We start from the raw sequence: 23,302 nt of genomic DNA, 5'->3' as shown, positions 1-23,302 counted from the left end.
AAGAGACGAAGAATGCACAGCACTCAGATTCCAAGAAACAACACCACCACCACCCTTGACCCTTCCCCCATGACCAACTCCGACCTAAAGCCTTTCTCTCCCTCTAACCTATCCCTAAAACATAACCCTCATCTAATCATATACATGTGCATCCCTAGCATCCATCCATCCACACACGAGAGAGAAAGAGGAAGACACAGACGGAACTGAGAAAGGAAAAGAGAGGGACACAGCCAGAGAGAGACACGGAACCAAAGAGAGGAAAGGAGTCGACGGTCCAGACTTTTCCTCAATCTGCCTCGAAGGTAGAAGCAATGACAGCGCCCTTCCACCCCAGAAGGGGGAAAAGGACGGAAGGTTTGGAGAGGAAAAGACAAGAACGCAGGGAGCCATTAGAAGCTCAGCCACCCGCAGAAGCCGAGCTGGGACACTTGAACAGAATCTCAATGGAAACAGAGGAGCAGAAAGTTGGCTACTCTTTTCTATAAGAGAGGGAGACCTTCGAGTCTTCCTTTCGGTCCTCCAACTTGGATGCGGGGTCTCAAAACAGTCAGGAGGGGGAGTGCCTTTTCCTGGGTACCACGGCACATCCAGGCCTCGTTCTGCCCCATTCTGTGCTGTGTCAGCCCTGGATGGAATCTTTCTTTCTGAAGTCTCAGCGCACAAGCTCCACGTGATATCGGCCCCAGGTGGAAAGGCATGGAGCTGCTCGTAGGCCGACAGACCTAGGAAGCAGATGGGAGAATGACCACCACTCTGCAGATGGAGAGACTGGGGCAACCCTGAGGGGCATATGCTTGTCCAGGGCCACACCACTTATGAGAAGAAGGAGCCTGGTCTGAGAGCAGTGGGGTCCTCGGAGCTCAGGCCCTGGCTGAACCCAGGCCTCCCCAGGGCTGTGGGCTGGGCTGTGTGGGTGTCACTGTGCCTGCACATGGCCTAAGGGGGGTGGTCGAGCAGTCAGAAACCCAGAGATTCCCTTGGGAAGTTTTGGGGAAGGGACCTCAGCACGAACCCCAGGAGATGATGTCACCTGCCGGCAACAGAAACCAACAGAACCCGCAGCCCGGGTATCCAGGCCTCCAGAGCGGAGAGGAGCCCCCAGCCAGTTCACTGGCTGCCAGGATGTTCTGCTGTTTGCCCCTGCCCAGAGGCCGGGGCCTCAGGAGTGCTCACAGGCAGTGTGCGCGGGCACCCTGTCGACGTTGGCTCAGGACACCCCCGAGAGGCCTCTGGCCCTTTGCCCGGAGAAACAGAAAGGTAACACGGGGAGCCCCAGGACGGACCAGGCCGCCTCTCCCATGCCACCCGGAAACACCGGGTCCTTTGCCTGTGTGTGTGGATGCGGGTTTCTTGGGGTGTGTCTCCCTCAAGGAAGCCCAGGCGGATGTGGGGTCAGAAGCCTGCGGACAAGTTGTGTCCACACCCCAGGGGAGAGCAGGCTGGGCGGGATGGGGAGAGTGCGGGCAGCGGCGGCCGCCCAGGCGGACCTCACACCCTCAGGTGGGACTCTTTCCTCCCGGGTGGGGATCTGAGCAGACACACGTCTCTGACCCTTCTGGGAAGAGAAGTTCGAGCAGGCAGAAGCAGCGGCTCCACTGCCCAGGCCCAGCTCGGAAAACTCCTAGCATGGCTGGCTGACGGTCACTGTCGTTGCAGAGCTTCCCACGTGATGAGGCCGAGGACGGGGACACCCCATCCACCTCCCGGAGGGAGGGGTCGGAGCACCACCCCCCCGCCCGTGAGGCCCAGTGCAGGCTCCAGGTGAGCGTGCCCACGGAGGCATCAGCCCCACCGGGGGAGAAGCGGAGGCGGGGAAGGCCTGCTGCCGAGACACCGCCCAGGATACACCCGGCGGCCCAGTCTGAGGCTGCCACGGAGCTCAGCACACCCGGCTCCGACCCAGAGTCCCGAGAACCCCGGCCTCTGAGGCAGCAGGAGGACCTGGAGCCCAGCACGCCAGAGCACAGAGGTGAGGACGCTGGGGCTGGTGCACGGGAGTGTGTGGGGAGGGGGTGCTGAGCTACACAGGGACGAGTCCCCGAAAGCTGCTGCTGGGCCTGCAGCAAGCGCTGGCCTCACACCCCCCGCCCCCCATCTTGCACACTTCAGTCCCAAAAGACATCCGACGCTGGGTATTCTTTGGGAATCTCTTGGAAGCTTTCTGTCCCGGGAGACGCACATGCCAAGGCTGGCCTGTGGGCAAACTTTGCTTCTCCCCCAGCTCTAGCACTGGCCTCCAACTGGAACCAGGCTCCGCTTCCCAGACCTGTCCCTACAGAGGTGCTGGCTCCAGGTGCAGGACCCAGGGATCCACCGAGGGCAGATGGAGAACCGAGACTTGCCCTCGCAGAGACACCAGGCCAGCTGGGTACTGGCCAGCACACCGGGCAGATCGGATCTCCATGCCTGCAGGACCCCCAGCCCCAGGCACTGATGTCCCACCCCCTCAGCCAGAACCTCCACCTCCACGTGCACCTCTACCTGCTCGGGCTCTGGCAGGAGAACCCGAGGCAGAGGAGGAGTCACCGCCTCGGCAGGGAGAGCCTGCCCTGGCTCCCGCGCAACACCCAGACGCCCACGATGACTCACCCACCCCTGCAGGGAGAACGAGCCCCCGCTCTGGACAGACACCCAGAGCCCTTGCCGGAAACACCACGTCCAGGGGAGCGGTCGGCTCTGCAGCCTCCATCCCCGTCTGCTCACCGTGGACGCTGGCAACTCGGTCTGCCCCCAGGGGACATGGAGTTCCTTTCCCCTGAACTGCTTTGCATTTGGTTTGTTTCCACCTTTCTGGTGATGTTTTATTTTTTGTATGGTTTCCTGTACTTTTGTTGGTTAAGTTGGGATTAGTAAACTTTTTCATCATTGTTGCAATTTGGGAACACTGTTGTGTAACTCTGGTGATACTGTGTTACCATCACCACTTTGTAGTTTCAGACCCGTTTGATCTTTATGCCCCACCCCCCCAACAAAGCCTGGATTCAAGGCAAGCACGCCCTGTTCATCCCTTCCCCCGATCCTGAACACAATTTCATCCTTTCTTTGTGCATTCCTTCCTATATTCTTGGTGTCCCCAATCAATGACTCTCAGTGAAATGACTGACGGAGTGTTTTTTGGACTCTCCAACTACTGTAAGACTCCATTGGAGAGTTCTCATTTGTATGTCATTTGAACTAGCCTTTGATATCTGAAAGGACGGTGTACGTCCTTTCAAGATACCATGTGCCAAACGAAGCCCTTTTGGCAACTGCCATCATTATCTCCAGGCAGGCATTGCTGTGTCAAGGGTGACATCTCAGCCAGAAGGCAGAGGCTGAGCTCGTCTTGTTGCACCAGCTCCCAAAAGAAGCCAAGAAAGGGAGCTGGGACAACAAACCACCCCAACACCCAGGAAAGCGTTCTTCATGACAGAAGGCTAGAAAATGACCCAACATCCTTGTGGCCCAGAACCCCTCTAGAAAATCACTGTTCCATAAAAAAGAGAAACACATGGGAAGTTCCAAGGAGAGGCAATGCCCATGGCCCGTGTACTTGAGAGACGGCCTGACCGCTCCGGGGAAGACACGCACCGACGGAACCCCTTGGGAAACAGCAGTGATAGTCCTCACCGTCGTAAGGGTTTCCTCTGGGGACAACCTGCCCGGGGCACCACACGAGGGAGCAGACCGGCTTCTCTTCCTCTGCCCCCACACCATTCACTCAGGAAGGCAGCTCAGGTGTTCTCATGCCCTGCCTGCCTGCCTGCCTGGCTCATCCGTGAGCTGTGACCACCTACAGGGCAGGACTCCACCTTCTCCTCTCTGTGTACCGTGAATCTGCACACAGTGGGCTTGCAGAACCTTAGGAGACTTGAGCCATTCCCACTCGAGCCAGAACCCTCCCCAGGAAGGAAAACAGCTGTGGAGTCATTTTGGCCCCAGCACTGGTTCGAAAGCCTGGCGCCTCCTACAGCCTCTACGGTGTGAAGAGGGAGGTCCCTTCTGACAGAGCTTTCCGGGTCTCAGATCTAAGCTGTTGTTTCACTGTCAGCTGTGTCTCTTCCGTTGCAGCCAGGTGGGCCACGCTGCTCCAAAGGAGCTCACAAGCTGAGTTTCAAGGGAGGTATAGAGAGGACAGGGATGGCTACAACGTACTGCAAACTGAGTGAGGGTCCCCACAATCCTCAGCAAAGGTCTGTGGTGTGCAAGTGGGGAGTAGAGGGCCCCCAAGTTCCAAAGGAAGGGAGGTAGTCGGGAGCTAAAGCCCTTGGCCGCTGTGGTAGTAGCTGCAGATGGCAGCTCGTCCACAGTGCACTTCGAATGAGGTCATATGAGCGGGACTCTGGAAATGGCTCCGAAATCGGGAGAAAGGGGTCAGGGTATGTGGGAATCCGGCGGGGGTGGGGGGTGGATGAAGGAAGGTGTCCCTCCTCTCTCCAGTGCAATTTGGTTTGGTGAGTCTCAAAGCTACCAGATGGCACTTCCCAAGTCAGGCCCCCGCAGGAATCAGGGTGGGCTGCGTGCCTCGGCCCCTGCCACAGGGACAAGCCACACCAGTGGCCTCCCTGAGCTCCAATGGCCGGATCTGGGGGTTCTGTCTGGGTGCACACCTCCTTGCTGTGGCCAAGCTCCCCCCTTCTCTGAGCACCAGCTTCATCCTCTCGAATGAGGACATCGATTGCTACCTTGGCACGTTACTCTCTTCATCCTGTGAAGACTCATTAGGCTTATCCTACAATTACTAGCTGGCCCGAAGAGATATCTCCTGAATCCAGATTAAGCTGGAGTCTCCCAGGCTCATCTGGCATGTCTTCCCTGAAGTCTGCCAAAACCCACACCCTTGCATTTCCAGGGACTCCCCTTAGCCAGCTGGGCAGAAAACCCAGCATGGTTCAAACAAGCTGACAGACAAGCGGGAGAGGACTCACGGGCAGACGGCTTCCCTCAGGTCTCGGGTGGAGCTCTGGGACCACAGCAGCAACGGGCCATCCCAGGCCCTGGGCTCAGCAGCGCCCTCATTCTCAGGCCGGCGGCTCTGCCCTGAGGGGAGCAGGAAGGTCACCAACTGCCGCAGGCGGGCCTCACGCCCCTCCCACTGCTGGAGCCTGACCTCCCCCGGCCCCACCCCTTCCCCTACCCCAGCAGGACGACAGCTCGTCTTCCCCTGGCTTCCAACGGGAGGCCAGGCCCTGGGCCCCGATTGGGCACTGCCCCAGCCCGGAGCCAATCACAGTGGCCAGGGAGGTGGAACGCACCGATTGGCCAGGGCCAGGTCATGTGACCATACTCCCCAGGAAACTCAAATATTACCAAGGTTCCCTAAGAAACCAATGAACAGAATTATCCAGTAAAGGCAAACCGTGCTTTTTAATGAGGCCAATGTCACAGAAAAAAAAAAAATGCTTCACAATGAACTGCTCAAGGAAGCTACTAAATAAACTTTCAGAAAAGTTTAGTAGTTTTTTTTTTTTTTTTTAATAGGGTGACGGAGAGCTATACCTTTCCCGTCTATGTGAATTTAGGTTTAAACTAGATTTCCCTTGGCTATTATATAAGACAAAAAAACCCACATCCCCCCCTTTCACTCCCCCCCACCCCCAAAAAGTGTTTTAATCTATAGAATTTTTGTGTCCTCAGTTGTGTCTGATTCGCGGCAACTCACGAACTCTACACAGCCAGGCTCTTCCGTCCATGGAATTCAGGGCAATTTTTCCTGTCCCAGTAAATGCCCACCCTGGGTGATCCAAAGGCAAGGGCTCAGAGGCTCCTGAGAGACTAACTCCTTTCAGCTGAGCACAGAGCTGGCTCCTCACTGGGATGCCTGTGGCCTGGGGCTCCCTGAGGGGAGAGCAGCACTCGCCCCACCGTGTGGTCACTGCTGGAAGTGCAGGCTGCTCCTCACTCCCCCTTGACAGTGTCCCTGAGGGCAGAACAGTGTGAATCGAATCAAGGTGGAAATGCAAACTCCAATGCAACCAAACTCCCCACAAGGTCTCTAAAACCACTCAGGAACAGGGAATTGGAAACTGCAGGGGATGACAGGAATGGAGATGGAGACTTGACACCTTACACCGAGTTCACTTCCAGTTATCCCTAGACAAACTTTCCATGAAAACTTGTCACAAATCTCGAAGAACAATGAGCAGAAACCGGACACGTGCTTTGAGTCTTCACACGCAAAACTAAAAGCCAGTCCACAAAAAAAAAAAAAAAAAACCCAGAGAATACAGTGGACTTTGCAAAATCAAAGATATCTACTGTGGGAAAGACCTCATGACAAAAGCAAAAGACAGGTCATACATCGCGAGACGAATGAGTGGAAACACAAAGCTTATCAAGGATGTGTCTCCAAACAGACAAAGAACACCAACGCAACAAGCCTGTGAAAACTAGGGAAAGGTCTGAAGGGACACCAGACTGAGGAAGACACACACAGAGGATCCCGGATGATGTCCAGCACTGAGGGCCTGAAGAAACAACGGTCTAGTTGCACCCCCTCAGGCCTGTGTGACCGTGGATGAGGCCTCTGTTTCCCGGTGGCTCTGAGAGATGGACAGGGAGGAAGGGGAAGAGAAGTCACTTGCATTTCTAATACTCACAGCAAAGTCTTCCAACGAGAAGGGAATTATCACCCCCACTGACAATGCCATTCACTGAAGTGATACCCACCAGTCCATCTAACCCAGAAGGGAAGGATGGACCTGTTCTCACAAAGCGGCGAGAGATGGAAGAAGGAAGATCAAGCCCACACCAATCACTGGAAAGAGAAGCTGTGCTCAGGGCTTGAAAGAATTCCTATTGGGAAAATGATGTCACAGCCCCACAAGGCAATCCACAGCTTCGATGCTATTCCTCCCAAAATGCCAATGCATTTTCGCACCGAACAAAGAATTGCAAAAGGGGTACGGAGACAGAAAAGAGCCTAAACTGTCAATACAATCCGACGAAAAAGCCCCGATACGGACATCCAAGGTTGTGTGAAAGGAAATTAGACGACCAAACTAGGATCCTCAGGAGAGTATCGGAGAAGGCAATGGCGACCCACTCCAGTACTCTTGCCTGGAAAACGTCCTGGACGGAGGAGCCTTGTAGGCTGCAGGCCATGGGGTCACGCAGAGTCAGACACGACTGAAGTGACTTAGCCGCAGCAGCAGCAGCAGGACAGTATGCTATTGGGAATACAACAACACACACAGATCCAGATCGATGGAATAAAGTGGAGGGTCCAGAAACAAACCCCAGCATCCATGGTCAACTCATCTCTGACACAGAAGGGGAGAATATCCAAATGGGAACAAGAAAGCCTCTTCAATCAATGTCCATGGGAAAACCAGACAGCTACATCTGAAGAACGCTATTGGTTTTGATCTCATACCACCTCAATATAGGGGGAAAACCTCACCCTAAAGACTGATGTCATGAGATAGCTAGAAAGAAGCGTAGGTCAAAGGCTCCTTAACATCAGAGTCTCCTTGCCATTTGCTGGGCGGAGGTCGAAATGGGTCTCTTCAAGTAAGGCAAAGAGGTACACGAAGTACACCCATGGGTTTCCATCCAATGGAACCTCTTCACAACAGAGAAGCTAAGCATTCACAAATGCAAAAGATAGGAAACAGAACATGAGAGACTCCTTGCAAGTGGTGTATCTGAGAAGGGGTTCATATGGAAAGAGACGAAGAATGCACAGCACTCAGATTCCAAGAAACAACACCACCACCACCCTTGACCCTTCCCCCATGACCAACTCCGACCTAAAGCCTTTCTCTCCCTCTAACCTATCCCTAAAACATAACCCTCATCTAATCATATACATGTGCATCCCTAGCATCCATCCATCCACACACGAGAGAGAAAGAGGAAGACACAGACGGAACTGAGAAAGGAAAAGAGAGGGACACAGCCAGAGAGAGACACGGAACCAAAGAGAGGAAAGGAGTCGACGGTCCAGACTTTTCCTCAATCTGCCTCGAAGGTAGAAGCAATGACAGCGCCCTTCCACCCCAGAAGGGGGAAAAGGACGGAAGGTTTGGAGAGGAAAAGACAAGAACGCAGGGAGCCATTAGAAGCTCAGCCACCCGCAGAAGCCGAGCTGGGACACTTGAACAGAATCTCAATGGAAACAGAGGAGCAGAAAGTTGGCTACTCTTTTCTATAAGAGAGGGAGACCTTCGAGTCTTCCTTTCGGTCCTCCAACTTGGATGCGGGGTCTCAAAACAGTCAGGAGGGGGAGTGCCTTTTCCCGGGTACCACGGCACATCCAGGCCTCGTTCTGCCCCATTCTGTGCTGTGTCAGCCCTGGATGGAATCTTTCTTTCTGAAGTCTCAGCGCACAAGCTCCACGTGATATCGGCCCCAGGTGGAAAGGCATGGAGCTGCTCGTAGGCCGACAGACCTAGGAAGCAGATGGGAGAATGACCACCACTCTGCAGATGGAGAGACTGGGGCAACCCTGAGGGGCATATGCTTGTCCAGGGCCACACCACTTATGAGAAGAAGGAGCCTGGTCTGAGAGCAGTGGGGTCCTCGGAGCTCAGGCCCTGGCTGAACCCAGGCCTCCCCAGGGCTGTGGGCTGGGCTGTGTGGGTGTCACTGTGCCTGCACATGGCCTAAGGGGGGTGGTCGAGCAGTCAGAAACCCAGAGATTCCCTTGGGAAGTTTTGGGGAAGGGACCTCAGCACGAACCCCAGGAGATGATGTCACCTGCCGGCAACAGAACCCAACAGAACCCGCAGCCCGGGTATCCAGGCCTCCAGAGCGGAGAGGAGCCCCCAGCCAGTTCACTGGCTGCCAGGATGTTCTGCTGTTTGCCCCTGCCCAGAGGCCGGGGCCTCAGGAGTGCTCACAGGCAGTGTGCGCGGGCACCCTGTCGACGTTGGCTCAGGACACCCCCGAGAGGCCTCTGGCCCTTTGCCCGGAGAAACAGAAAGGTAACACGGGGAGCCCCAGGACGGACCAGGCCGCCTCTCCCATGCCACCCGGAAACACCGGGTCCTTTGCCTGTGTGTGTGGATGCGGGTTTCTTGGGGTGTGTCTCCCTCAAGGAAGCCCAGGCGGATGTGGGGTCAGAAGCCTGCGGACAAGTTGTGTCCACACCCCAGGGGAGAGCAGGCTGGGCGGGATGGGGAGAGTGCGGGCAGCGGCGGCCGCCCAGGCGGACCTCACACCCTCAGGTGGGACTCTTTCCTCCCGGGTGGGGATCTGAGCAGACACACGTCTCTGACCCTTCTGGGAAGAGAAGTTCGAGCAGGCAGAAGCAGCGGCTCCACTGCCCAGGCCCAGCTCGGAAAACTCCTAGCATGGCTGGCTGACGGTCACTGTCGTTGCAGAGCTTCCCACGTGATGAGGCCGAGGACGGGGACACCCCATCCACCTCCCGGAGGGAGGGGTCGGAGCACCACCCCCCCGCCCGTGAGGCCCAGTGCAGGCTCCAGGTGAGCGTGCCCACGGAGGCATCAGCCCCACCGGGGGAGAAGCGGAGGCGGGGAAGGCCTGCTGCCGAGACACCGCCCAGGATACACCCGGCGGCCCAGTCTGAGGCTGCCACGGAGCTCAGCACACCCGGCTCCGACCCAGAGTCCCGAGAACCCCGGCCTCTGAGGCAGCAGGAGGACCTGGAGCCCAGCACGCCAGAGCACAGAGGTGAGGACGCTGGGGCTGGTGCACGGGAGTGTGTGGGGAGGGGGTGCTGAGCTACACAGGGACGAGTCCCCGAAAGCTGCTGCTGGGCCTGCAGCAAGCGCTGGCCTCACACCCCCCGCCCCCCATCTTGCACACTTCAGTCCCAAAAGACATCCGACGCTGGGTATTCTTTGGGAATCTCTTGGAAGCTTTCTGTCCCGGGAGACGCACATGCCAAGGCTGGCCTGTGGGCAAACTTTGCTTCTCCCCCAGCTCTAGCACTGGCCTCCAACTGGAACCAGGCTCCGCTTCCCAGACCTGTCCCTACAGAGGTGCTGGCTCCAGGTGCAGGACCCAGGGATCCACCGAGGGCAGATGGAGAACCGAGACTTGCCCTCGCAGAGACACCAGGCCAGCTGGGTACTGGCCAGCACACCGGGCAGATCGGATCTCCATGCCTGCAGGACCCCCAGCCCCAGGCACTGATGTCCCACCCCCTCAGCCAGAACCTCCACCTCCACGTGCACCTCTACCTGCTCGGGCTCTGGCAGGAGAACCCGAGGCAGAGGAGGAGTCACCGCCTCGGCAGGGAGAGCCTGCCCTGGCTCCCGCGCAACACCCAGACGCCCACGATGACTCACCCACCCCTGCAGGGAGAACGAGCCCCCGCTCTGGACAGACACCCAGAGCCCTTGCCGGAAACACCACGTCCAGGGGAGCGGTCGGCTCTGCAGCCTCCATCCCCGTCTGCTCACCGTGGACGCTGGCAACTCGGTCTGCCCCCAGGGGACATGGAGTTCCTTTCCCCTGAACTGCTTTGCATTTGGTTTGTTTCCACCTTTCTGGTGATGTTTTATTTTTTGTATGGTTTCCTGTGCTTTTGTTGGTTAAGTTGGGATTAGTAAACTTTTTCATCATTGTTGCAATTTGGGAACACTGTTGTGTAACTCTGGTGATACTGTGTTACCATCACCACTTTGTAGTTTCAGACCCGTTTGATCTTTATGCCCCACCCCCCAACAAAGCCTGGATTCAAGGCAAGCACGCCCTGTTCATCCCTTCCCCCGATCCTGAACACAATTTCATCCTTTCTTTGTGCATTCCTTCCTATATTCTTGGTGTCCCCAATCAATGACTCTCAGTGAAATGACTGACGGAGTGTTTTTTGGACTCTCCAACTACTGTAAGACTCCATTGGAGAGTTCTCATTTGTATGTCATTTGAACTAGCCTTTGATATCTGAAAGGACGGTGTACGTCCTTTCAAGATACCATGTGCCAAACGAAGCCCTTTTGGCAACTGCCATCATTATCTCCAGGCAGGCATTGCTGTGTCAAGGGTGACATCTCAGCCAGAAGGCAGAGGCTGAGCTCGTCTTGTTGCACCAGCTCCCAAAAGAAGCCAAGAAAGGGAGCTGGGACAACAAACCACCCCAACACCCAGGAAAGCGTTCTTCATGACAGAAGGCTAGAAAATGACCCAACATCCTTGTGGCCCAGAACCCCTCTAGAAAATCACTGTTCCATAAAAAAGAGAAACACATGGGAAGTTCCAAGGAGAGGCAATGCCCATGGCCCGTGTACTTGAGAGACGGCCTGACCGCTCCGGGGAAGACACGCACCAACGGAACCCCTTGGGAAACAGCAGTGATAGTCCTCACCGTCGTAAGGGTTTCCTCTGGGGACAACCTGCCCGGGGCACCACACGAGGGAGCAGACCGGCTTCTCTTCCTCTGCCCCCACACCATTCACTCAGGAAGGCAGCTCAGGTGTTCTCATGCCCTGCCTGCCTGCCTGCCTGGCTCATCCGTGAGCTGTGACCACCTACAGGGCAGGACTCCACCTTCTCCTCTCTGTGTACCGTGAATCTGCACACAGTGGGCTTGCAGAACCTTAGGAGACTTGAGCCATTCCCACTCGAGCCAGAACCCTCCCCAGGAAGGAAAACAGCTGTGGAGTCATTTTGGCCCCAGCACTGGTTCGAAAGCCTGGCGCCTCCTACAGCCTCTACGGTGTGAAGAGGGAGGTCCCTTCTGACAGAGCTTTCCGGGTCTCAGATCTAAGCTGTTGTTTCACTGTCAGCTGTGTCTCTTCCGTTGCAGCCAGGTGGGCCACGCTGCTCCAAAGGAGCTCACAAGCTGAGTTTCAAGGGAGGTATAGAGAGGACAGGGATGGCTACAACGTACTGCAAACTGAGTGAGGGTCCCCACAATCCTCAGCAAAGGTCTGTGGTGTGCAAGTGGGGAGTAGAGGGCCCCCAAGTTCCAAAGGAAGGGAGGTAGTCGGGAGCTAAAGCCCTTGGCCGCTGTGGTAGTAGCTGCAGATGGCAGCTCGTCCACAGTGCACTTCGAATGAGGTCATATGAGCGGGACTCTGGAAATGGCTCCGAAATCGGGAGAAAGGGGTCAGGGTATGTGGGAATCCGGCGGGGGTGGGGGGTGGATGAAGGAAGGTGTCCCTCCTCTCTCCAGTGCAATTTGGTTTGGTGAGTCTCAAAGCTACCAGATGGCACTTCCCAAGTCAGGCCCCCGCAGGAATCAGGGTGGGCTGCGTGCCTCGGCCCCTGCCACAGGGACAAGCCACACCAGTGGCCTCCCTGAGCTCCAATGGCCGGATCTGGGGGTTCTGTCTGGGTGCACACCTCCTTGCTGTGGCCAAGTTCCCCCCTTCTCTGAGCACCAGCTTCATCCTCTCGAATGAGGACATCGATTGCTACCTTGGCACGTTACTCTCTTCATCCTGTGAAGACTCATTAGGCTTATCCTACAATTACTAGCTGGCCCGAAGAGATATCTCCTGAATCCAGATTAAGCTGGAGTCTCCCAGGCTCATCTGGCATGTCTTCCCTGAAGTCTGCCAAAACCCACACCCTTGCATTTCCAGGGACTCCCCTTAGCCAGCTGGGCAGAAAACCCAGCATGGTTCAAACAAGCTGACAGACAAGCGGGAGAGGACTCACGGGCAGACGGCTTCCCTCAGGTCTCGGGTGGAGCTCTGGGACCACAGCAGCAACGGGCCATCCCAGGCCCTGGGCTCAGCAGCGCCCTCATTCTCAGGCCGGCGGCTCTGCCCTGAGGGGAGCAGGAAGGTCACCAACTGCCGCAGGCGGGCCTCACGCCCCTCCCACTGCTGGAGCCTGACCTCCCCCGGCCCCACCCCTTCCCCTACCCCAGCAGGACGACAGCTCGTCTTCCCCTGGCTTCCAACGGGAGGCCAGGCCCTGGGCCCCGATTGGGCACTGCCCCAGCCCGGAGCCAATCACAGTGGCCAGGGAGGTGGAACGCACCGATTGGCCAGGGCCAGGTCATGTGACCATACTCCCCAGGAAACTCAAATATTACCAAGGTTCCCTAAGAAACCAATGAACAGAATTATCCAGTAAAGGCAAACCGTGCTTTTTAATGAGGCCAATGTCACAGAAAAAAAAAAATGCTTCACAATGAACTGCTCAAGGAAGCTACTAAATAAACTTTCAGAAAAGTTTAGTAGTTTTTTTTTTTTTTTTTAATAGGGTGACGGAGAGCTATACCTTTCCCGTCTATGTGAATTTAGGTTTAAACTAGATTTCCCTTGGCTATTATATAAGACAAAAAAACCCACATCCCCCCCTTTCACTCCCCCCCACCCCCAAAAAGTGTTTTAATCTATAGAATTTTTGTGTCCTCAGTTGTGTCTGATTCGCGGCAACTCACGAACTCTACACAGCCAGGCTCTTCCGTCCATGGAATTCAGGGCAATTTTTTCTGTCCCAGTAAATGCCCACCCTGGGTGATCCAAAGGCAAGGGCTCAGAGGCTCCTGAGAGACTAACTCCTTTCAGCTGAGCACAGAGCTGGCTCCTCACTGGGATGCCTGTGGCCTGGGGCTCCCTGAGGGGAGAGCAGCACTCGCCCCACCGTGTGGTCACTGCTGGAAGTGCAGGCTGCTCCTCACTCCCCCTTGACAGTGTCCCTGAGGGCAGAACAGTGTGAATCGAATCAAGGTGGAAATGCAAACTCCAATGCAACCAAACTCCCCACAAGGTCTCTAAAACCACTCAGGAACAGGGAATTGGAAACTGCAGGGGATGACAGGAATGGAGATGGAGACTTGACACCTTACACCGAGTTCACTTCCAGTTATCGCTAGACAAACTTTCCATGAAAACTTGTCACAAATCTCGAAGAACAATGAGCAGAAACCGGACACGTGCTTTGAGTCTTCACACGCAAAACTAAAAGCCAGTCCACAAAAAAAAAAAAAAAACCGAGAGAATACAGTGGACTTTGCAAAATCAAAGATATCTACTGTGGGAAAGACCTCATGACAAAAGCAAAAGACAGGTCATACATCGCGAGACGAATGAGTGGAAACACAAAGCTTATCAAGGATGTGTCTCCAAACAGACAAAGAACACCAACGCAACAAGCCTGTGAAAACTAGGGAAAGGTCTGAAGGGACACCAGACTGAGGAAGACACACACAGAGGATCCCGGATGATGTCCAGCACTGAGGGCCTGAAGAAACAACGGTCTAGTTGCACCCCCTCAGGCCTGTGTGACCGTGGATGAGGCCTCTGTTTCCCGGTGGCTCTGAGAGATGGACAGGGAGGAAGGGGAAGAGAAGTCACTTGCATTTCTAATACTCACAGCAAAGTCTTCCAACGAGAAGGGAATTATCACCCCCACTGACAATGCCATTCACTGAAGTGATACCCACCAGTCCATCTAACCCAGAAGGGAAGGATGGACCTGTTCTCACAAAGCAGCGAGAGATGGAAGAAGGAAGATCAAGCCCACACCAATCACTGGAAAGAGAAGCTGTGCTCAGGGCTTGAAAGAATTCCTATTGGGAAAATGATGTCACAGCCCCACAAGGCAATCCACAGCTTCGATGCTATTCCTCCCAAAATGCCAATGCATTTTCGCACCGAACAAAGAATTGCAAAAGGGGTACGGAGACAGAAAAGAGCCTAAACTGTCAATACAATCCGACGAAAAAGCCCCGATACGGACATCCAAGGTTGTGTGAAAGGAAATTAGACGACCAAACTAGGATCCTCAGGAGAGTATCGGAGAAGGCAATGGCGACCCACTCCAGTACTCTTGCCTGGAAAACGTCCTGGACGGAGGAGCCTTGTAGGCTGCAGGCCATGGGGTCACGCAGAGTCAGACACGACTGAAGTGACTTAGCCGCAGCAGCAGCAGCAGGACAGTATGCTATTGGGAATACAACAACACACACAGATCCAGATCGATGGAATAAAGTGGAGGGTCCAGAAACAAACCCCAGCATCCATGGTCAACTCATCTCTGACACAGAAGGGGAGAATATCCAAATGGGAACAAGAAAGCCTCTTCAATCAATGTCCATGGGAAAACCAGACAGCTACATCTGAAGAACGCTATTGGTTTTGATCTCATACCACCTCAATATAGGGGGAAAACCTCACCCTAAAGACTGATGTCATGAGATAGCTAGAAAGAAGCGTAGGTCAAAGGCTCCTTAACATCAGAGTCTCCTTGCCATTTGCTGGGCGGAGGTCGAAATGGGTCTCTTCAAGTAAGGCAAAGAGGTACACGAAGTACACCCATGGGTTTCCATCCAATGGAACCTCTTCACAACAGAGAAGCTAAGCATTCACAAATGCAAAAGATAGGAAACAGAACATGAGAGACTCCTTGCAAGTGGTGTATCTGAGAAGGGGTTCATATGGAAAGAGACGAAGAATGCACAGCACTCAGATTCCAAGAAACAACACCACCACCACCCTTGACCCTTCCCCCATGACCAACTCCGACCTAAAGCCTTTCTCTCCCTCTAACCTATCCCTAAAACATAACCCTCATCTAATCATATACATGTGCATCCCTAGCATCCATCCATCCACACACGAGAGAGAAAGAGGAAGACACAGACGGAACTGAGAAAGGAAAAGAGAGGGACACAGCCAGAGAGAGACACGGAACCAAAGAGAGGAAAGGAGTCGACGGTCCAGACTTTTCCTCAATCTGCCTCGAAGGTAGAAGCAATGACAGCGCCCTTCCACCCCAGAAGGGGGAAAAGGACGGAAGGTTTGGAGAGGAAAAGACAAGAACGCAGGGAGCCACTAGAAGCTCAGCCACCCGCAGAAGCCGAGCTGGGACACTTGAACAGAATCTCAATGGAAACAGAGGAGCAGAAAGTTGGCTACTCTTTTCTATAAGAGAGGGAGACCTTCGAGTCTTCCTTTCGGTCCTCCAACTTGGATGCGGGGTCTCAAAACAGTCAGGAGGGGGAGTGCCTTTTCCTGGGTACCACGGCACATCCAGGCCTCGTTCTGCCCCATTCTGTGCTGTGTCAGCCCTGGATGGAATCTTTCTTTCTGAAGTCTCAGCGCACAAGCTCCACGTGATATCGGCCCCAGGTGGAAAGGCATGGAGCTGCTCGTAGGCCGACAGACCTAGGAAGCAGATGGGAGAATGACCACCACTCTGCAGATGGAGAGACTGGGGCAACCCTGAGGGGCATATGCTTGTCCAGGGCCACACCACTTATGAGAAGAAGGAGCCTGGTCTGAGAGCAGTGGGGTCCTCGGAGCTCAGGCCCTGGCTGAACCCAGGCCTCCCCAGGGCTGTGGGCTGGGCTGTGTGGGTGTCACTGTGCCTGCACATGGCCTAAGGGGGGTGGTCGAGCAGTCAGAAACCCAGAGATTCCCTTGGGAAGTTTTGGGGAAGGGACCTCAGCACGAACCCCAGGAGATGATGTCACCTGCCGGCAACAGAACCCAACAGAACCCGCAGCCCGGGTATCCAGGCCTCCAGAGCGGAGAGGAGCCCCCAGCCAGTTCACTGGCTGCCAGGATGTTCTGCTGTTTGCCCCTGCCCAGAGGCCGGGGCCTCAGGAGTGCTCACAGGCAGTGTGCGCGGGCACCCTGTCGACGTTGGCTCAGGACACCCCCGAGAGGCCTCTGGCCCTTTGCCCGGAGAAACAGAAAGGTAACACGGGGAGCCCCAGGACGGACCAGGCCGCCTCTCCCATGCCACCCGGAAACACCGGGTCCTTTGCCTGTGTGTGTGGATGCGGGTTTCTTGGGGTGTGTCTCCCTCAAGGAAGCCCAGGCGGATGTGGGGTCAGAAGCCTGCGGACAAGTTGTGTCCACACCCCAGGGGAGAGCAGGCTGGGCGGGATGGGGAGAGTGCGGGCAGCGGCGGCCGCCCAGGCGGACCTCACACCCTCAGGTGGGACTCTTTCCTCCCGGGTGGGGATCTGAGCAGACACACGTCTCTGACCCTTCTGGGAAGAGAAGTTCGAGCAGGCAGAAGCAGCGGCTCCACTGCCCAGGCCCAGCTCGGAAAACTCCTAGCATGGCTGGCTGACGGTCACTGTCGTTGCAGAGCTTCCCACGTGATGAGGCCGAGGACGGGGACACCCCATCCACCTCCCGGAGGGAGGGGTCGGAGCACCACCCCCCCGCCCGTGAGGCCCAGTGCAGGCTCCAGGTGAGCGTGCCCACGGAGGCATCAGCCCCACCGGGGGAGAAGCGGAGGCGGGGAAGGCCTGCTGCCGAGACACCGCCCAGGATACACCCGGCGGCCCAGTCTGAAGCTGCCACGGAGCTCAGCACACCCGGCTCCGACCCAGAGTCCCGAGAACCCCGGCCTCTGAGGCAGCAGGAGGACCTGGAGCCCAGCACGCCAGAGCACAGAGGTGAGGACGCTGGGGCTGGTGCACGGGAGTGTGTGGGGAGGGGGTGCTGAGCTACACAGGGACGAGTCCCCGAAAGCTGCTGCTGGGCCTGCAGCAAGCGCTGGCCTCACACCCCCCGCCCCCCATCTTGCACACTTCAGTCCCAAAAGACATCCGACGCTGGGTATTCTTTGGGAATCTCTTGGAAGCTTTCTGTCCCGGGAGACGCACATGCCAAGGCTGGCCTGTGGGCAAACTTTGCTTCTCCCCCAGCTCTAGCACTGGCCTCCAACTGGAACCAGGCTCCGCTTCCCAGACCTGTCCCTACAGAGGTGCTGGCTCCAGGTGCAGGACCCAGGGATCCACCGAGGGCAGATGGAGAACCGAGACTTGCCCTCGCAGAGACACCAGGCCAGCTGGGTACTGGCCAGCACACCGGGCAGATCGGATCTCCATGCCTGCAGGACCCCCAGCCCCAGGCACTGATGTCCCACCCCCTCAGCCAGAACCTCCACCTCCACGTGCACCTCTACCTGCTCGGGCTCTGGCAGGAGAACCCGAGGCAGAGGAGGAGTCACCGCCTCGGCAGGGAGAGCCTGCCCTGGCTCCCGCGCAACACCCAGACGCCCACGATGACTCACCCACCCCTGCAGGGAGAACGAGCCCCCGCTCTGGACAGACACCCAGAGCCCTTGCCGGAAACACCACGTCCAGGGGAGCGGTCGGCTCTGCAGCCTCCATCCCCGTCTGCTCACCGTGGACGCTGGCAACTCGGTCTGCCCCCAGGGGACATGGAGTTCCTTTCCCCTGAACTGCTTTGCATTTGGTTTGTTTCCACCTTTCTGGTGATGTTTTATTTTTTGTATGGTTTCCTGTACTTTTGTTGGTTAAGTTGGGATTAGTAAACTTTTTCATCATTGTTGCAATTTGGGAACACTGTTGTGTAACTCTGGTGATACTGTGTTACCATCACCACTTTGTAGTTTCAGACCCGTTTGATCTTTATGCCCCACCCCCCCAACAAAGCCTGGATTCAAGGCAAGCACGCCCTGTTCATCCCTTCCCCCGATCCTGAACACAATTTCATCCTTTCTTTGTGCATTCCTTCCTATATTCTTGGTGTCCCCAATCAATGACTCTCAGTGAAATGACTGACGGAGTGTTTTTTGGACTCTCCAACTACTGTAAGACTCCATTGGAGAGTTCTCATTTGTATGTCATTTGAACTAGCCTTTGATATCTGAAAGGACGGTGTACGTCCTTTCAAGATACCATGTGCCAAACGAAGCCCTTTTGGCAACTGCCATGATTATCTCCAGGCAGGCATTGCTGTGTCAAGGGTGACATCTCAGCCAGAAGGCAGAGGCTGAGCTCGTCTTGTTGCACCAGCTCCCAAAAGAAGCCAAGAAAGGGAGCTGGGACAACAAACCACCCCAACACCCAGGAAAGCGTTCTTCATGACAGAAGGCTAGAAAATGACCCAACATCCTTGTGGCCCAGAACCCCTCTAGAAAATCACTGTTCCATAAAAAAGAGAAACACATGGGAAGTTCCAAGGAGAGGCAATGCCCATGGCCCGTGTACTTGAGAGACGGCCTGACCGCTCCGGGGAAGACACGCACCGACGGAACCCCTTGGGAAACAGCAGTGATAGTCCTCACCGTCGTAAGGGTTTCCTCTGGGGACAACCTGCCCGGGGCACCACACGAGGGAGCAGACCGGCTTCTCTTCCTCTGCCCCCACACCATTCACTCAGGAAGGCAGCTCAGGTGTTCTCATGCCCTGCCTGCCTGCCTGCCTGGCTCATCCGTGAGCTGTGACCACCTACAGGGCAGGACTCCACCTTCTCCTCTCTGTGTACCGTGAATCTGCACACAGTGGGCTTGCAGAACCTTAGGAGACTTGAGCCATTCCCACTCGAGCCAGAACCCTCCCCAGGAAGGAAAACAGCTGTGGAGTCATTTTGGCCCCAGCACTGGTTCGAAAGCCTGGCGCCTCCTACAGCCTCTACGGTGTGAAGAGGGAGGTCCCTTCTGACAGAGCTTTCCGGGTCTCAGATCTAAGCTGTTGTTTCACTGTCAGCTGTGTCTCTTCCGTTGCAGCCAGGTGGGCCACGCTGCTCCAAAGGAGCTCACAAGCTGAGTTTCAAGGGAGGTATAGAGAGGACAGGGATGGCTACAACGTACTGCAAACTGAGTGAGGGTCCCCACAATCCTCAGCAAAGGTCTGTGGTGTGCAAGTGGGGAGTAGAGGGCCCCCAAGTTCCAAAGGAAGGGAGGTAGTCGGGAGCTAAAGCCCTTGGCCGCTGTGGTAGTAGCTGCAGATGGCAGCTCGTCCACAGTGCACTTCGAATGAGGTCATATGAGCGGGACTCTGGAAATGGCTCCGAAATCGGGAGAAAGGGGTCAGGGTATGTGGGAATCCGGCGGGGGTGGGGGGTGGATGAAGGAAGGTGTCCCTCCTCTCTCCAGTGCAATTTGGTTTGGTGAGTCTCAAAGCTACCAGATGGCACTTCCCAAGTCAGGCCCCCGCAGGAATCAGGGTGGGCTGCGTGCCTCGGCCCCTGCCACAGGGACAAGCCACACCAGTGGCCTCCCTGAGCTCCAATGGCCGGATCTGGGGGTTCTGTCTGGGTGCACACCTCCTTGCTGTGGCCAAGTTCCCCCCTTCTCTGAGCACCAGCTTCATCCTCTCGAATGAGGACATCGATTGCTACCTTGGCACGTTACTCTCTTCATCCTGTGAAGACTCATTAGGCTTATCCTACAATTACTAGCTGGCCCGAAGAGATATCTCCTGAATCCAGATTAAGCTGGAGTCTCCCAGGCTCATCTGGCATGTCTTCCCTGAAGTCTGCCAAAACCCACACCCTTGCATTTCCAGGGACTCCCCTTAGCCAGCTGGGCAGAAAACCCAGCATGGTTCAAACAAGCTGACAGACAAGCGGGAGAGGACTCACGGGCAGACGGCTTCCCTCAGGTCTCGGGTGGAGCTCTGGGACCACAGCAGCAACGGGCCATCCCAGGCCCTGGGCTCAGCAGCGCCCTCATTCTCAGGCCGGCGGCTCTGCCCTGAGGGGAGCAGGAAGGTCACCAACTGCCGCAGGCGGGCCTCACGCCCCTCCCACTGCTGGAGCCTGACCTCCCCCGGCCCCACCCCTTCCCCTACCCCAGCAGGACGACAGCTCGTCTTCCCCTGGCTTCCAACGGGAGGCCCGGCCCTGGGCCCCGATTGGGCACTGCCCCAGCCCGGAGCCAATCACAGTGGCCAGGGAGGTGGAACGCACCGATTGGCCAGGGCCAGGTCATGTGACCATACTCCCCAGGAAACTCAAATATTACCAAGGTTCCCTAAGAAACCAATGAACAGAATTATCCAGTAAAGGCAAACCGTGCTTTTTAATGAGGCCAATGTCACAGAAAAAAAAAAAAATGCTTCACAATGAACTGCTCAAGGAAGCTACTAAATAAACTTTCAGAAAAGTTTAGTAGTTTTTTTTTTTTTTTTTTTTAATAGGGTGACGGAGAGCTATACCTTTCCCGTCTATGTGAATTTAGGTTTAAACTAGATTTCCCTTGGCTATTATATAAGACAAAAAAGCCCACATCCCCCCCTTTCACTCCCCCCCACCCCCAAAAAGTGTTTTAATCTATAGAATCTTTGTGTCCTCAGTTGTGTCTGATTCGCGGCAACTCACGAACTCTACACAGCCAGGCTCTTCCGTCCATGGAATTCAGGGCAATTTTTTCTGTCCCAGTAAATGCCCACCCTGGGTGATCCAAAGGCAAGGGCTCAGAGGCTCCTGAGAGACTAACTCCTTTCAGCTGAGCACAGAGCTGGCTCCTCACTGGGATGCCTGTGGCCTGGGGCTCCCTGAGGGGAGAGCAGCACTCGCCCCACCGTGTGGTCACTGCTGGAAGTGCAGGCTGCTCCTCACTCCCCCTTGACAGTGTCCCTGAGGGCAGAACAGTGTGAATCGAATCAAGGTGGAAATGCAAACTCCAATGCAACCAAACTCCCCACAAGGTCTCTAAAACCACTCAGGAACAGGGAATTGGAAACTGCAGGGGATGACAGGAATGGAGATGGAGACTTGACACCTTACACCGAGTTCACTTCCAGTTATCCCTAGACAAACTTTCCATGAAAACTTGTCACAAATCTCGAAGAACAATGAGCAGAAACCGGACACGTGCTTTGAGTCTTCACACACAAAACTAAAAGCCAGTCCACAAAAAAAAACCCAGAGAATACAGTGGACTTTGCAAAATCAAAGATATCTACTGTGGGAAAGACCTCATGACAAAAGCAAAAGACAGGTCATACATCGCGAGACGAATGAGTGGAAACACAAAGCTTATCAAGGATGTGTCTCCAAACAGACAAATAACACCAACACAACAAGCCTGTGAAAACTAGGGAAAGGTCTGAAGGGACACCAGACTGAGGAAGACACACACAGAGGATCCCGGATGATGTCCAGCACTGAGGGCCTGAAGAAACAACAGTCTAGTTGCACCCCCTCAGGCCTGTGTGACCGTGGATGAGGCCTCTGTTTCCCGGTGGCTCTGAGAGATGGACAGGGAGGAAGGGGAAGAGAAGTCACTTGCATTTCTAATACTCACAGCAAAGTCTTCCAACGAGAAGGGAATTATCACCCCCACTGACAATGCCATTCACTGAAGTGATACCCACCAGTCCATCTAACCCAGAAGGGAAGGATGGATCTGTTCTCACAAAACGGCGAGAGATGGAAGAAGGAAGATCAAGCCCACACCAATCACTGGAAAGAGAAGCTGTGCTCAGGGCTTGAAAGAATTCCTATTGGGAAAATGATGTCACAGCCCCACAAGGCAATCCACAGCTTCGATGCTATTCCTCCCAAAATGCCAATGCATTTTCGCACCGAACAAAGAATTGCAAAAGGGGTACGGAGACAGAAAAGAGCCTAAACTGTCAATACAATCCGACGAAAAAGCCCCGATACGGACATCCAAGGTTGTGTGAAAGGAAATTAGACGACCAAACTAGGATCCTCAGGAGAGTATCGGAGAAGGCAATGGCGACCCACTCCAGTACTCTTGCCTGGAAAACGTCCTGGACGGAGGAGCCTGGTAGGCTGCAGGCCATGGGGTCACGCAGAGTCAGACACGACTGAAGTGACTTAGCCGCAGCAGCAGCAGCAGGACAGTATGCTATTGGGAATACAACAACACACACAGATCCAGATCGATGGAATAAAGTGGAGGGTCCAGAAACAAACCCCAGCATCCATGGTCAACTCATCTCTGACACAGAAGGGGAGAATATCCAAATGGGAACAAGAAAGCCTCTTCAATCAATGTCCATGGGAAAACCAGACAGCTACATCTGAAGAACGCTATTGGTTTTGATCTCATACCACCTCAATATAGGGGGAAAACCTCACCCTAAAGACTGATGTCATGAGATAGCTAGAAAGAAGCGTAGGTCAAAGGCTCCTTAACATCAGAGTCTCCTTGCCATTTGCTGGGCGGAGGTCGAAATGGGTCTCTTCAAGTAAGGCAAAGAGGTACACGAAGTACACCCATGGGTTTCCATCCAATGGAACCTCTTCACAACAGAGAAGCTAAGCATTCACAAATGCAAAAGATAGGAAACAGAACATGAGAGACTCCTTGCAAGTGGTGTATCTGAGAAGGGGTTCATATGGAAAGAGACGAAGAATGCACAGCACTCAGATTCCAAGAAACAACACCACCACCACCCTTGACCCTTCCCCCATGACCAACTCCGACCTAAAGCCTTTCTCTCCCTCTAACCTATCCCTAAAACATAACCCTCATCTAATCATATACATGTGCATCCCTAGCATCCATCCATCCACACACGAGAGAGAAAGAGGAAGACACAGACGGAACTGAGAAAGGAAAAGAGAGGGACACAGCCAGAGAGAGACACGGAAGCAAAGAGAGGAAAGGAGTCGACGGTCCAGACTTTTCCTCAATCTGCCTCGAAGGTAGAAGCAATGACAGCGCCCTTCCACCCCAGAAGGGGGGAAAGGACGGAAGGTTTGGA

At 55.0% G+C, this 23,302-nt stretch overlaps 3 protein-coding genes and 1 long non-coding RNA gene across 4 annotated transcripts in view; 3 read left to right on the top strand and 1 right to left on the bottom strand.

The window, feature by feature from the left end:
- The window catches only part of LOC145534149 (uncharacterized), a 541,812-nt gene that overhangs the window by 172,973 nt on the left and 345,537 nt on the right, over positions 1–23,302 (bottom strand). Inside the window, exons 37-39 of the long non-coding RNA XR_014074275.1 lie at positions 20,205–20,316; positions 12,559–12,670; positions 4,911–5,022 (exon numbers count right to left, since the gene is read on the bottom strand). This is a non-coding gene — a long non-coding RNA (uncharacterized LOC145534149). The remainder of the gene's footprint in view (positions 1–4,910; positions 5,023–12,558; positions 12,671–20,204; positions 20,317–23,302) is intronic.
- LOC145533900 (uncharacterized) lies at positions 235–2,885 on the top strand. The gene is made up of 3 exons (XM_081561245.1): positions 235–1,260; positions 1,660–1,972; positions 2,225–2,885. Exons 1-3 carry the CDS (start codon positions 1,024–1,026, stop codon positions 2,851–2,853), a joined length of 1,179 nt encoding a protein of 392 aa, XP_081417371.1. The 5' UTR covers positions 235–1,023; the 3' UTR covers positions 2,854–2,885.
- LOC145534122 (uncharacterized) lies at positions 8,724–10,624 on the top strand. Its single transcript, XM_081561495.1, has 3 exons — positions 8,724–8,909; positions 9,309–9,621; positions 9,874–10,624. The coding sequence occupies exons 1-3, from the start codon at positions 8,775–8,777 to the stop codon at positions 10,500–10,502; spliced, it is 1,077 nt and encodes a 358-aa protein (XP_081417621.1). The 5' UTR covers positions 8,724–8,774; the 3' UTR covers positions 10,503–10,624.
- On the top strand, positions 16,362–18,179 carry LOC145534111 (uncharacterized). Its single transcript, XM_081561481.1, has 3 exons — positions 16,362–16,554; positions 16,954–17,266; positions 17,519–18,179. The coding sequence occupies exons 1-3, from the start codon at positions 16,420–16,422 to the stop codon at positions 18,145–18,147; spliced, it is 1,077 nt and encodes a 358-aa protein (XP_081417607.1). The 5' UTR covers positions 16,362–16,419; the 3' UTR covers positions 18,148–18,179.

Source organism: Giraffa tippelskirchi, chromosome 14 (assembly GCF_054371585.1).
Source record: "Giraffa tippelskirchi isolate mGirTip1 chromosome 14, T2T-mGirTip1v1.2.pri, whole genome shotgun sequence".
NCBI lineage: Eukaryota > Metazoa > Chordata > Mammalia > Artiodactyla > Giraffidae > Giraffa > Giraffa tippelskirchi.
The sequence above is the reverse complement of the archived record's forward strand: the minus strand, read 5'-3'. Positions and strand labels throughout refer to the sequence as shown.